The sequence below is a fragment of the Podarcis gaigeae genome (assembly GCF_964106915.1).
Source record: "Podarcis gaigeae genome assembly, chromosome: Z".
NCBI lineage: Eukaryota > Metazoa > Chordata > Lepidosauria > Squamata > Lacertidae > Podarcis > Podarcis gaigeae.
The window spans coordinates 9,544,893-9,560,834 of NC_139691.1; the positions used below are offsets into that span (position 1 = coordinate 9,544,893).

At 43.5% G+C, this 15,942-nt stretch overlaps 1 protein-coding gene across 13 annotated transcripts in view; it reads right to left on the reverse strand.

The window, feature by feature from the left end:
* CACNA1B (calcium voltage-gated channel subunit alpha1 B) overlaps positions 1–15,942 on the reverse strand; it is a 337,646-nt gene that overhangs the window by 226,708 nt on the left and 94,996 nt on the right. For all 13 annotated transcript variants that reach the window (XM_083721547.1, XM_083721558.1, XM_083721557.1 and 10 more), the window contains exon 4: positions 1,474–1,565. In XM_083721547.1, the coding sequence (XP_083577673.1) occupies positions 1,474–1,565 (92 nt within the window). The remainder of the gene's footprint in view (positions 1–1,473; positions 1,566–15,942) is intronic.

Consider the following 15,942-nt stretch of genomic DNA (forward strand, 5'->3'; position numbering starts at 1 on the left):
ACCCCGTAAAAACAGAGCAAGGCTTCAAAATAGACCAGGAGCCAGGGAACGGCTCAAGGCAAATACAGCTGATGTGAAGCATAAAGCTGCCACAGGGACAAAAGAAATCGAGGCTCCCTTCCCATCCTCTGAGCACGAAACTAGTTCTGCAGACCACAATCCCCATTTCCCCACTAATCAAAAATTATATGATTATCAGCCATTTAAGAGGGGGTCAGAGGTCCCTTTTTCAGCCCAAAGGCCACATTCCCTTTTAGGCAGCCTTCTGGGGGAGGGTTGTCACATGACAGTAGTAGGTGGAGTCAAAGGCAAAAGTAGGTGGAGCAAAGATAAATTCCACACATTCAAGATAGAGTCATTAATAGAGCCCAAGGATACGTCTCAGTCAAGCCAAAAAATTAAAATAAAGGAGGAAGCAAAGCAAGGGTGGTGAGGGTTCTGGCTTTAGAAAAGAGGGTGTGGCCCAGGGGAGTTCTGAGGACCAGAGAGAGACGGGTCTGGAGGCCATACTGGGTTCCAGGACTGAGGTCCCTGACCCCTGCAATAAGTTATGTTTGCTCCTCCCCATTTCATTGATTCCTTTTGCTTGCCTATCCCTTGCACAGAACCATCCCTAGACACACAAAGGGGAGACACAAACCTGCGGAGCTGTCACTCAACTCCCATGCCCTTCACCAAACAAAAAAGACACTTTAAATTAAAGCACAGGAGATAAGAGATGAAGCCAAGGAGACGGCAGAGTCAGATAATTTTATGCAGACATTGCAGAATGAAACAAAGCTGCCTTCACAGCCAGCGGATAGGAGCTCCTTGGCTGCAAGGACCCCATTCGCGTGCCAGGAAACATTGATGAGACGCTCAGGCTATAAAAACTCCAGGCACAGGCTTGAAATCCATAGGAACAATTTAGCACTGAGCAAACTCTTTTCAACTTGACTTAAGCCATCATACATTTAAAGCACTGTGATACCACTTTAAACAACCACGGCTCCCCCAAAGCATGCCGGGAGGTGTAAGTTGTTAAGGGTGCTAAGAGTTTGGAACACCCCCCCCCCCATTCCCCTCACAGAGCTACAATTCCCAGAGTTCTCTGTGAAGAGGGATCAACTGTTAAGCTACTGTGGGAATTGTAGCTCTGTGTGGAGGATAGGGGTCTCCAACAACACTCAGCACCCTCAACAAGCTACTGCTCCCATAATTATTTGGTATCATATTGATGGAAGTTGCAGTTCAGCAATGTCTGGAGGGCCAGATATAAGCCCCAGTAAGCAAGGTTGATGGCTTGGGATGATGGGTGTTGTAGTTCAGCAGAATCTGGAGGACTAAAGATTCCCTAGCTCTTGGCAAAAGTCAGGGCTGAGAAACCCTTTTTTGGCTCAAGGGCTGCACCCCCTTCTGAGCAACCTTGAGTGGGACACACCCTGGTGGGGAGCCAGAGGCAAAAGTTGGACATGGAAGTCATATTGTACTCACTTGGGATTCCTGATACAAGCTTCAGCGGCCTCAGTACTCGGACAGCTCTCAACGTCCGCAAGTCAAACTGAGCCCCAGCAGTAGCCAGAATCCTAATGGGAGAAGGAGAGAGAATGAAAGAAATTGTGTTAAGATGAGAGTTTTCAGGGCTCTGAACAAAAGCCCTAAACCACTGGAGCCGACTGGCTCACTAAAGCTGCATGCACAAAGCAGTTTATTCTGTCTTCCTGATGTTTCCCTAACTGCTTAATTTCTGCTTCCACACAATGCAAAAGCCGCCTTCCGAACTCTAGTGGAATATAATGGAAGTTCAGCACTCATTTCCACGTTAATTGTTTCCAGGAAAAAAATCCACTGGCAACCCCATAAACCCCAAAAGATTATGGGAATAAAGTGACAAAATAAAGCTGGAATCCAAGCTTTATGAGGAGTGGTTGAAGGAGCCGGGTATGTTTAGGCTGGAAATGAGGAGACTGAGAGGAGATGTGATAGCTGTCTTCCAATGTCTCAAGGACTTTCACATGGAAGACGGAGCATGTGTGTTTTACCCTGCTCTGGAGGTTAGGACTCAAACCAATGGCTTCAATTACAAGAATGGAGATTCCAACTAAACATCAGGAAATACTTTCCGACAGAAAGAGCTGGCTCAAATTTTAATTCAGCTCATGCGTAGGTGGGGAAACAAGGGTTTGGGAGAAGTCTGGACCGATCAAACTCTTGAGAGCAGGTGTTGGGGAGGCTATGATTCTATGAAAATTTGGGATGGTGGGATGGCATACAGTTCTTTCCTGCTGTTTTCATGGGGGAATCATGGGAGAACAGAAGGGTGAGGGAATAGCAACATTTCCCAATGACATTGGTTGTTGCATCACAAATCCCCCTCCCCACATGTGAATGAAATTGAATGCAACATTCCACTATTTCAGACAAAAAGTTGCATCACAAATCCCCGCCCCCCCCCAAACATGTGAATGAAATTGAATGCAACATTCCACTATTTCAGTCAAAATTCCATAATGCAACAGACACTGCAGTGTGAAAGGAGAGTTAGAAAACAGGACAAAAGCACTAGCATTATACTGTAATCAGGAAAACTAATGCAATATTCCTTATATATATATAAACACCTTAAGAGAGGCCCCAGTTTTGGAACCTTTGCTCATCCATCATTTCAGAGGCAGCCTGGTATCACTTTGGTGAGGCCAAAGACTGCTACTCAGTCCTCAACTAATAATTGTTCTGCATTACTGAAAACGCTACTTCAGGGGTAGGAAAACTGGTTGCCCACCACTAAAGGCCTGATTCCAGCATTATGCAGAATGGACCTATTGATAGGATGATATCTGCTCTCCAGAAGAACACAGTGATTGGTTGGGTATGTAAGTGGTGAGCAATCTCTTAGGTTAAGGTTACCAGATGTCCCTGTTTCCCAGGGACAGTCCCCAGATTTACAAATCAGTCCCCATACAAAATCCATTGAAGTTGAAAAGTGTCCCCAGGTTCATTGAAAAAAATCTGGTAACCTTACCTTAGGTGTCCTGGTCCCAAGCTATATAGGGCTTTGCTCACCAGCATCAACACCTTGCTCACCAACATCAGTAGCTAACTAGAAACCAGTGCAAGTATTTCAGCAGCAGTATAATAAGATGCCAATATTCCTCCCCATGTTCATGCATGTTTCAGTGTGTGTGTGTGTTTCTCAAATATCTGACTTGTAGAGGCCAAAAGAGGAGAGTTGAACTCCACAGAATGAAAATTCCAGAACTTTTTAACAAAAAAGGCAGAAAGTGGTGGGAGGGGAAACTGTGATGTACCCAGCAGGTAGGTGCCAGGAAATAGGGAAAATTCCTGGTAAATATAGACCAGGGTCACCAACCCAATGCCCAAGGACACAGTGGCACCCATGAAGTCTTCCAGTGATGCTCCTAGGAAAAAAGGAGGGGCCAATTGTGTGCAGGGCAGAAGTAAAAATGGGCAGGTCAATAAATGTAAATGTTATCTTTGCACTATAAGATTTCTACGCACATACACACCCCACTCTACCCACCATCCAAGCAAGGAAGAAACTTTATCAGAGTTCAAGGACACATCCCGCCAGGCAAAAACACACATGGATGATGTGAAGCAGGGCTGGTAAAGCTGGGAATCAGTGTGTCTGGGGGAAATTCTGAGGGCCACATTTGGCCCACAGGCCTGAAGTTCCTAACCCCTACTTTTGAACTTGAATAGAAGAGGTAGGTGTGAGCAGCCAAGCCCCTTGGAGCGTGACACCAATCCCCAGCTGAGATGCTCAGTGTTTAGTTTTCCACTGGGATCAAATGTACACCATAAATGGAAGCAATTATATTTAGCGGGGGTAGGGAGGAACCTGGAGAGAATGAATAGGAAAGCGTGAGCTGCCAAAACACGAGCCCAAGCCACTGAAAGTCATTTGAACCAGTAATGATCACACTCTGACAGACATCTCATTCTGAGATTCTCACGCCAGCTCACTTGCTCACTTTCCTCCCTGCTTTTAATTGCTCATTTATAAAACATCGGTTGCCTGGCAGAAGCAAACACTTCACTGGAAAAGTTAATCATCAGATATTCTCACCAATGACAGAATTGGTCTCTGGTGGCTTTTGAGATGAAGTTGTGCTGTTCTCTGCCAGGGACCCAAACTTAGGAGCCAGTGAAGGAGGCTGATCAGCTCTCAAAGTTTAGATTTAACAGACACAACTACAGAGACGCAAGAGCCAAATGGGGAACGGCCATAGTTCAGTAGGAGAGCATCTGCTTGGCATGCAGAAAGTCTCAAGGGCCAGGAGTAAGACTTGTCTGAAAACCCGTGAAACTGTTGCTATTAAATGTGAGCAATATTGAGCTGGATAGATCAATGGTTTGATACAGTATGAAGCATCTTACTATGTTTGAGGGACCATAGCTAATGGTAGAGCATGTGCCTTGCATGCAGAAGGTCCCTGGTGTCTTCAGGTAGGGCTGGGAGGGTATACTTTCTGAAACCCTGGAGAACAGCTGCCAATCAATATGGACAATGCAGACAATGCTGAGCAAGAGGAGCCAATGGGTCTGAATCCGTTTAAGGCAGATTCTTATGTTCCTGGAAACATGTTTGCAGCCAGATGTCACAGCCACAGAGTCCAACTTTCCATCTTCAGACTACAAGGCTGTGGACTTGGTGGAAGTATCAGACAGCATGAGAAAATATGGTCATTATGGTCCGCATTGCCTTAGCAGCCCTAATCCAGGAGGGGGCCATTCTGTCAACACCTCTCTAGTCTGAAGAGGTCTCATTGCCATCTTCTGAGGACTTCAGATGAGAAGCTCCAATGGAACAATTGTTTTCCCCTATATGGTGGAAGCCTATGGCTGCTGAATCAGGCAATGCCCCCCTCCCCCTGGGGGGCAGAGCTGCAGCCTTATTTAATGCTTGGTTGCTCATCCTGGGGTTATCTGTTGCTGAAGCACCGTTCTAAAGTGTCTCAACATGGAGCTGTCCATCCTGAAAGCTACACCCTGTCTTGACCAGAACACTCCATTAGAACCATCACCTGGAGCAGAATATTGGCTTCCTTGCAGCTTGAAGTGGGGAGCTACTCAGTACACCAGAAAATGATGAAGTCAGCCCTGAATAATATTGGCCAGTGTTCATACCAGTGCCTCCTAAGTCACCACTGGAATGTCTCAGTAAATATTTCCTTCAAAGTTCACAATCCATGAGAGACACTCTGTTCTTCATGCTCAGATCCTGTGTGCATTAGCTCATTGGAAACAGGAGCACTCTACTGTACACACTGACTGGTAGAAGCACTCCAGGGTTTCAGACTGGGGGCAGTTCTTTCTGGGGATGTTGGAGATGGAAGCCAGGATCTCCTGCATGCAAAGAAAGTGCTCAACCACTGACTGGAAAAATGAGAAACTGATAGAAACAACAATGAGAGGACAATCTAGCCATACTTTATGGTAAAGAGAACACGACTTAAATGCAATTTTGGTGCTTTTTTAAAAAGTGCAGAATGGATCGACAAACATAGGGAGCTGCCTTATATCAAGTCCTACCACTGGTATATTGAAATCAATATTGCCTACACTGACTGGAAGTTGATCTCTGGGGTTTCACAAAGGGGACATTCCCAGCCCCCAGCCCAGAGATGCTGGAGATTGAATTTGGGATCTTCTGCATGCAAAGAAAATGCTCTGCCAGTAACCTTCATCCCCTCCCCCTGCAGAAAAAGAATAGTGCAAAGCAGGAAGTTGCCTTAAACTAAATCAGATCTTTGGACCATGCCTGCACTGATCTGCAGCTGATCTGGATTTCAGATTGGGGAAATTCCCAGTCCTGCCTGGAAAACCTGGGGGCTGAATTAGGAACCTCTACCTACAAAGCAAATGCTCTACCTCTAAGCCCTTCCTAAACGAGAATGCATGCAATCACTGACAAGGAACAGGAATTGGCTGATCTGCCATTAGCCTCATCCACCCTACCTTTAAATGAAATGAGAGTAAGCACTTCTTTCTTTTTTTGGAAAACATTTTGCAGATTATTACCGAGAGCTAATGCCATTACTCCTGCCAGACTGCATAACAAGAGGCAGCTCCTTCACAGCTAGCTCTCACTGGGATGCCGCTCTGAACTCCTTCACGGGAAAAATAATGCCAGTCCCCAAGGGAGAAGGGAGCAGTAATTAACCAAATAGGGCTTCAGCTAACTCGGTAAAATTCACATTCGAGCGCTGCCTTTCATTGGAGCATGCTTCCTTCTCCCCTACCCACCCCCAGTGATCCCATTGGAGCCTCTCTTTCAAGAAGCGAACATAGCTAGAGAACATACACACACATACATACACACACACACACATACACCCCAAATGAAGAAGCATGGAAGAGATCAAAGGAGCCAAATGACAAGAATGCTTGGAGGGGAGCAAATGTAAGAAAGAACTAACCACTAAGAAGCCACTGAGGATTAAACAAGAAGACAACTAGGGAATGGAAAGGGTGGGAATCCAAAGCCTGTGCCAGCATCTGGAATACTTGGATAGTGCCATGGCCCCAATGCCATAGCAGGGCCCACTGCTGAATCAAACTCCTACCTGGCTTAAAGAAAAGAATATATCTAGGGCCCTGAGGAGACACCATTGGGTCCAGGTGAAGCAGGGGAAGAGCTTGCCCACAGACAAAGCAGACGGGTCAGGTTCAGGCTTCCCAGAAAGGTTTCCACTTGCTTGCCCAGTCCAAAACACAATCCCATTTGCTAGGCAACAGGGGGGAATGCAGCTTGTTGGATCAACGTTTTAGCTTGCCCAGCCTTGCCTGCCACCTGTGGTGTCCTCTATCCTTGGCCTATTTTTATGACGCACCAATCTGAGGAATAAAGATTTAGATATTCAGTTCTGCAACCTGAGTTGATTCCTTCGTGCAGGAAAAGCCAAGATACATAGCCTGCTGAGCACTTGGATCAAGTTGCCACTTCATTTTATTTATCTTTATTGCATTTGGGTCTGTGAATCAAGCCTTACAAGGAACAGCTGAAGGAGTTGGATATGTTTAGCCTGGGCAAGAGAAGACTTCATATGACAGCTATCTTCAAATATCTTAAGGTCTGCTGTCACATGGAAGAATGAGCAAGATGGAGCTGCTCAAGAGAGTAGGACCTGAACGAATGGATTCAAATGGGGGGGGGGAGATTCCCACTAAACATTAGGAAGAATTTTCTGTCAGTAAGAGGCTCGGCAGTGGAACAGACTATTTCCAAGGAGTGCATCAGAGGGGCTCTTTTTCCAGTGCCCTCTCAAGGCTGGAGCTGTCTGTGTGGACCAGTCTCTGACATCACAGGGGAAATCACCCCACCTCTACATATGCTGCTGACTAATCAGGGCCATGTACAGAATCATGCATCAACAGAAGTATAGTGTCCAGATCAAGGAAAGTAATAGTACTGCTCTATTCTGCCATGGTCAGACCACACCTGTAATAACTGTGTCCAATTCTGGGCACAGCAGATTAAGAAGGATGTTGACAAGCTGAAACATGTGCAGAGGAGGGCAACCAAGATGATCAAGGGTCTGGAAACCAAGCCTTATGAGGAACAGTTGAAGGAGCAGGGTATATTTAGCCTAGAAAAGAAGACACTGAGAGGAGATATGACTGCCATCTTCAAATATCTCAAGGGTTATCACATGAAATATGGAGAAAGCTTGTTTTCTCCTGCTCTGGAGGGTAGACCTGAACCAATGACTTCAAGAAAGGGGATTCCAGCTAAAGATCAGGAAGAACTTTCTGACAGTAAGAGCTGTTTGACAGTGGAATGGTCTCCCTTAGGAGGTGGTGGACTCTCCTTCCTTGGAAGCTTTTAAGCAGAGGTTGGATGGATGCTTTAGCTGAGATTCCTGCATTGCAGGGGGTTGGACTAGATGACCCTTGGGTCCCTTCCAACTCTACAAGTCTATGATTCTACTGCCTCCAACCATAGAGGCAGAACATAGTCATCATGGCTAGTAGCCACTGATAGCCTTCTCCTTCATGAATTTGTCTGGTTTCCCTTGAAATGCCACCCAAGCTGGCAGCCATCCCTGCCTGATGTAAGACCAAATTCCAAAAATTAACAATGCCACTGTATATCTCTCCTGATTTCCCACCATTTAACTCTTAGGTTCTAGTACTCTAGAAAGGGAGAAAACCCTTTCTCAGTACTCTACAGCCTGCATAATTCTATAAATATCTACTATGTCCCCCTTTTCCCAGGCTGGATGGGACCCTGGACAGTACCCAGCAGTATCTTGTGTTTTACTATTCTGCATCACCTTGTTGAATTATTTTGGTTTCTGATAATTAAGCTGCCTGGATAGCTCAGTTGGTTAGAGTGTGGTGCTGCTAACACCTAGGCTGCATGTTTAATTCCCGCTTGGGACAGGTGTATATTCCTGCATCGCAGGGGGTTGGGCTAGAGGATCCTCAGGGTGCCTTCCAACTCTACAATTCTATGATTTCAGCATTCACTGCCCATGCACTTTCAGATGCTGACTTTATTGCAGGAGTGGGAAGCCTTTGGCCCTCCAGATGTTGCTAAGCTACAATCTGCCCCCAGATGAACTGACCCAGACCCTGTGATCATCTTCTGAGGCCCTTCTTCATGCACTCCCTCCATGAGAGGTCTGGAGGGTGACCACACAAGAACAGGTCTTTTCTCTGGCAGCTCCCCATTTGTGGAATGTTCTCCCCTGGGCAGCCTTGGCTGGTGCCTTCATTACATATCTTTAGGTGCCAGTTAAAACATTCCTCTATAATTAGGTGTTGGGCTGATTAAACAAACCATGGCCTTTTAACTGTGTTTGTGTGAAGGGTTTATTGGTTCATACTTGTTCTTGTTTTATAATGTATTTTGTGTTTTCATTGTGTATTTTTATGTTGTGAACTGCCCTATGATCATTCCTGGTGATTGGGAATTGTAGTCCAACAACATCTAAAGAGCCAAACTAAATATTAGCTTTATTATATATTTGGCTAACTAAATATCAACTTTTAAAAAGTGTTTGTTAATTTCAACATCTGTGTTCTAAATCACTTCCAGACTCATCAATTCCCTTGGTTGTAGATTCTCAATGAACAAAGATTCTCTTTGGGTTTGGTTTTGTAGCCTAGAGTGTTTTCAAAACTTAAACAGGCCAATACCCCAGTTGACTGAGCTACAGTAAAAGCCCTTTACACTCTCAGATTCAGTTTCTTATTTCCAAAAATTGCTTCAGTCAGGCAAAATTACCTCTTGGTGGATAACTGAAGGTTTTAGAGACAGTCTGCATTCTAATTTACCAGTTGCTTTGGTTTGTGCAAATTGACATAGGAAGATGAATACCAATTTGCAGCAAAGCTACTTCAGCAAATGTATTGTAGCCATCCTGAATGGGCTCCACAGAGAGCTGTGCTGAAAAAACTCTACCTCATTCTGTGTTCATTTCCACATTGAAAAGCACCACCAATTTTCTACACTTGTGGCAAACTTATTTGTATTCTTGCACATTCAGCACTGTTCTTCACAATGTCATTTTCCTTATTTCTTCTCTGCCCTAACTCTATTCAGCTTCATTTGCCCAAAGACTCTTTCAGTCTGGTTGTCTGCATTTACCCACAGGGTTTTCTTCACTCACAAAGTCTTCTGTCACAATGCAACACAATATCAATAGTAGGATTTAACATTTGCATAGCCTTTTCAAAGATCCAAAGTACAAGCATTCATCCAAGGTTGTGGAACCAAATGGTGGGCAGAGCCAGGGGCAAAAGTGAGTGGAGCAATTAAGACACCTTTTAACTTTATACACTGGACTACTTTCTACTATATGGCCACCTCTATCATCCACCCAAGAAGCACTATCAGAGTTTGAGGACACATTCCAGCTCAGTAAAAAACACTCTGGAGAATATCTAAAGATGAGAACAGACAAAAAAGTGATTTTGATGTTCGTGGACGCCGAAAAAGCTTTTGATAATGTATCCTAGAGCTATATGAAAAAACCATAGAAATTACAGGTTTGGGGGAGACTTTCAGTACAGTTGTACCTCGGGTTAAGAACTTAATTTGTTCCAGAGGTCCGTTCCTAACCTGAAACTGTCCTTAACCTGAGGTTCCACTTTAGCTAATGGGGCTGCCGCGCCAACGCAGCGTGATTTCTGTTCTCATTCTGAAGCAAAGTTCTTAACCCGAGGTACTATTTCTGGGTTAGCAGAGTCTGTAACCTGAAGCATCTGTAACCTGAAGCGTCTGTAACCCGAGGTACCACTCTACTGGCATAGAGACACTATGTCAAAATCAGAGAGCGAAATTGATTATAAATAATGAAATAACAGACGGTTTTAAAATAATGAAAGGAACTAGGCAAGGTTGCCCTCCGTCACCTCTATTGTTTATTATGGTGGTAGAATCACTGGCAATCGCAATAAGAAAGACCCAGAAATAAAAGGAATAGTACTGGGTAGCAAATCCTACAAAATAAAGGCCTTCATGGATGATCTTATAACAACTACTGAAAACTCAGCAGAAAGTTTACCAAAAATTTATGAATTTGGGAAGGTGGAGGGATTTAAAATAAATATAAATAAAACCAAACTGTTGGCAAAAAAATATGGAAGCACAAGAGAAAGAAGAATTGCAAATAATTTCGGGTCTGACAATAGTTAACAAGGTCAAATACTTGGGAATCTGGCTCACAATTAAAAACAGTAATTTATTCAGCGATAATGATACAAAGATATGGAAGGAAATGAAAAAGGATTTAGAAATATGGAACAGGTTGAACCTGTCGCTTTGGGGGAGAGTATCCACAGTAAAAATGAATGTGCCCCCAAAGATGATGTTCATGTTTCACATGATCCTGGTGATGGGGGGATGGGATGCTTCAAGACATAGCAGAAAGACTTATCGAGGTTTATCTGGCAATGCAAAACCTAGAATGAAACACAATAGCCAGTAAGGACAGAGGGGGATTTGCCAGACCTGAAACTTTATTACGAATCGGCTTGCTTTGGCTAGAAGAATGGATGACATTGCAGAACTCAGATTTACTAGATTTGGAAGGTTTAGATAATCGCTTTGGGTGGCGTGCCTACCTGGGATGTGAAAAAGTTAAAATTCATAGAGGCTTCCTGAATCATATAAGGAAGCCACTATATAAGATATATGAGAATTATAAAGATTTATTGGAACAAAACAAAAACAAAAAAACCTGGTGGCTATCCCCTCTGCCATTGCAGTGAAAAGAAAAAATATGGAAACAAATTAGGCCACGTACAAAGACCTATTAGAAGAAGAAGATAATCAATTGAAAGTGAAAAAATTCGAAGAAATCAGACATAACCTAACAGACTACAATGTTACCAATTAAATGAGGTTTTTAAGACAGACAGGAAAAAAAGTTTTGCAACAGAAGAATCAAAATTAGATAAAGAATTAATACAAAATAAGAGTAATATCTAGAATGTACAAGCTTCTTTTAGAGTGGGAGGTAAAAGATGAAGAGACGAAAAAAGTAATGATTAAGTGGGCAAAAAAAAATTGGCAGGAATATCCAGTTGTCAGCATGGGAAAAATTATGGAATAAAGAATGGAAATTTATGGCTTGTTATACACTAAAGGAAAATTTCTTGAAGATGTTATATATGTGGTATATAACTCCAAGCAAACTGGCCTCCAAGGAATGCACTGTCCTCTGCTGCTACTATGCTGGCTTCTGATGGTCCCATTGCTGCCTCTAAAGTAGCCTCTTTGCAAACAAAAGGCACTGCTGGTCTCCTCCCACCCTTGTTCCTGATGTAGATTGTTATTCCCCACTTGTTCCTGGTGTAAATCATGCCTCGCCCCAGGCCAGGGGTAAGTGCCATATTGTGGTTTATCTCAGGTGCCAAAATATCTTGGACCCATCCTGTTCTTGGATGTTCTTGGATCGATCTTTGTCACTGGAGGGCCCCCATGGCTTGGATGCACAGCTTATATCCACCAGGAGCTGTGCATTCAGTATTGTAGGCCTGATTCTGTGGTACTCCTTCCTGGCTGAAATCAAACAGGCCCCCTCCCTGTTGAGCTATAAAGACTTGGTGAAGACCACCATCATCATCATCATCATTTCTGGCATTTTAAGTAAATTTTCAGATTTATGGTTAATTTTAACTGATTTTATCTCAATTATATATTTTGTAATTTTCACTTAGGGTGGTATTCTGTGTTAGTTCTACTCAGAGCTCAGAGTAGAAACACTGAAATCAATGGACAAGGCTAACCCACTGCCTAGCATGTTCATATGCCCATTGAAGACTTTTGTTGTTTAGGCAGGCTTTCTCTGTGTATTACCTAATCATTTATGGGAAATTAATTTGATATCTGATTAAATCATTTCACCCTCTTTAGAGCTTTCATAGACAGTTTTTTTTAGAGATTTATAAATTGCTTGGTTATAATAAAATCTTAAAGCAGTTTGCAAAATAGAATAAAACAATAAAACCATCAGTTTAAAAAAGAAATCAGTTATAAACAACAACTTTAAATGTTTTTTTAAAAAAATCTTAATCAATGATAAGCTAAAAAGCAGATTAAAACACACGTCAACATTCTGCATGTCTAGAGAGGCTTGGCAAAACTTTAGCAGACTCCAAAAAGAGCGCAATGAAGGTGTTTGCCTATTATTGAGAGGCTGAGAGTTCCACAATAAAAGAACAAGCTCTTAGCAATGCAGAACGTGTGGCACTTGTAGCAGTGCGAGTTCCACAGAGAGAAGGCAGTCGAGTGGGCATACAGGGTGTAAGGTGATCTCTTGTTCTAGAGTGTGTTGAATTCATTTTATTGTTCTTAGAGCTTCTCTTTCTTTTCTTTATCTCTGTTTTTATCATGTACGCTGCTTCATTGCCTCTATGATGTGAGGTGAGGCGGCCTATGAATTTGTTTAACAACGTCTTCAGTTCATTAATGATTCATTGTCATGAAGAATAAAAAAAAATGCAAACTGATGTGGAAATGTGGAGCATTTGAGATTAGAATAATGAGAAATGGAGATAAACTGAGATTGGCAGATTCACCCACCCCTAATCACGAACATCAGTTGCTTCCCAGCTCCACCTACCAATCTTTCCAGATGAAGTACAGTGGTACCTCAGGCTACATACGCTTCAGGTTACATACGCTTCAGGTTACAGACTCTACTAACCCAGAAATAATGCTTCAGGTTAAGTACTTTGCTTCAGGATGAGAACAGAAATCATGCTCTGGAGGGGCGGCAGCAGCAGGAGGCCCCATTAGCTAAAGTGGTGCTTCAGGTTAAGTACAGTTTCAGGTTAAGTACGGACCTCTGGAACGAATTAAGTACTTAACCTGAGGTACCACTGTATGCCATCTGCATGCACCCTTTCCATGTACACACCACTTTAAAAAGCAAGCTACCAAGCCATGGCTATGTTACAGTTAAATACCTGCTGTTGGTGCATCCCAGGAAAGCAAAAAGCAGACATTCAAATTTGCTTTCTCAGTGGGAACTGTTGAGAGATTTGCCTGTGAAGAGATCTGCCCATTCTGTAGATTTTAACACACAACTGCTGAACCTGCTCTCAGAGGATGGCATTTGTTCTGCAGCAAAACTGTGATGACCAACAGAATCACTGAAGCAGGCAAGCCCACATGTTTTCTACAGTATTCTGTATTCTGTTCCCCCAAGATCAGAGATCAAAAACGTACAACAACCATTCATCTCACTCTGATGTGGTGGAATGGGGGGGGGGGGAGTCTTCCACCCAACACGTTTCCTTCAGCATAAAGAAACTCTGCAGAAGTATAAAGACGGGGGTTGTTGTTATTTTAGAGACACAGGGTGCCTCCATTGTTTACAGGCCGAATTCAGTCATATACGGTACTGGAAACATAGTTTTGTGCAATTAATGTGAATTAAAATGCTCTTTTGCCCTAGTGCAACAAACCCACTTTTAAAAAGAAACTGATGTATTTGTGGTGAGCAAAATGATGGGGAAACGCACTGAAAAGTGTGGGGTGAACAAAATGACTAATGGGAAGACGCAGAACCACCATGCAAGCAAACTGGGTTAATTCAGCTTTCTGCCATGTAAGCTCCACACACAAACAAATCAGAACAAATGCTTAATAAAGAACATGCACAGTCCAATTGCTATGTAAATTTAACATATGCAAGTTCTGATAGAAAACAATTTCTAGAGTCCACACGCACAAGTGCTCAAGCATGTGGAGCAAGGGTTTTCAAACATTTAAGGCCTTGGGAGCCTTTCTCCCTCCACCCCCAAGTTAGCCTCCCACAGGCACAGAAAGATAAAGATAAAGTGTGCACTCACACACTTCACTTTTTGAAGTGCTAAAAGTTAAATTAGGTAAAATTAATCATGAGTCTTGAAATGTATATAAAGCTGAAAAGTGTTTGAGGAAAGAGCATCACTCTTCCCACTTCCTCCTTCAGTTCTGTGTACTCATCACTGCATGACCGAGGGAGGCAGTGGATGGAGATAGTTCAGAGGCCCATCCAGCGCCATATGAATATCTTAAGGGTACCACTGCACCTACAGACATCCTGATATGTGTGTGGTGTATTCACTAGCTATCAGCCATCAAAAACTATCTGAGTAATCATCTGCCAGTCATTCATTCCTATGCATATTTTAACTCAATGTATGCCTCTCTAAACATAAGGTAAAGGGACCCCTGACCATTAGGTCCAGTCGCGGATGACTCTGAGGTTGTGGCGCTCATCTCGCTTTACTGGCCGAGGGAGCCGGCGTACAGCTTCCGGGTCATGTGGCCAGCATGACTAAACCGCTTCTGGCGAACCAGAGCAGCGCACGGAAATGCTGTTTACCTTCCCGTCAGAGCAGTACCTATTTATCTACTTGCACTTTGGGAGCTCACCCCGTCGTGGGGATTCGAACCGCCAACCTTCTGATCGGCAAATCCTAGGCTCAGTGGTTTAACCCACAGTGCCACCCTGCTAGACACTTCTAATCACTGGATTCAGCAAGTGTTGCCCCATTTCCTTGTTTGGGGTTCAGAAAAGGTCGACCAAAAGTGATCAAGGTATTGGAGCAACTTCCCCATCAGCGAATGTTACCACATTAGGGATTTATTTAGTTTAGAGATGGGGGGGGTAGTGATAGAGGTATATAAAATTATTTGTGATGAGAAAGTGGATAAGGAAAAGTTTTCTAGGAATCAGAGCAGAACCTTGGAATAGTCAGGATAGTGACCATTTCCCACTGGGATTCTGTTTCCAGCCCCTCTCATACCCTGCCCCATTTTGCCCTGCCACATCCCCCCCACTTTTGGGTCCAAAAGGATCTGTGCATTGGTGATCATGCATCAATGGGACGTGCCTAAAATGATCATGGCCTGTATGGACTTTGCTAACACAAGAGGTAATGATGGCCACCAACCAAGATGGCTTTCAAAGAAGATTAGGCAAATTTGGGAATGATAAAGTTCTCAATGGCTAATAGCCATGATTACTGTCAGAGGGTGGATGTCTCTCAATGCCAGTTGCTGGGAATCACACTCAGGTCCTGCTTGTGGACTTCCCATTGTGGCATCTGGTTGGACAATGTGAGAAGAGAATGCTGGACTAGATGGACCTTCATCCTGATCCCCTTAAAGGGGAAGAGATCATTGGGGAACTTCATCCCAACTCTCACCAAAAACAGAGACTTTCAAGAATGATCCAAGGCTAACTGGAGATCCCTACAGAACAGAGCATGGCTTTTGGAAATGGTACATTCCTAAGAGCATGAATTGTACGCCTGGAGCAAGGTGGAGGAACATCTCATTTCCACAGCAAGCAATTCTGACATTTGCTTTGTCATTTTGCTTTCCTCTCATTTTTCATTATCACAGAGATTTCTCCCTTTTGGTAACCCTTGGAAACAGCTGAAAAGGAGGAAGAAACCATCTCTCTCCAACATGCTCACACACGGAGGACA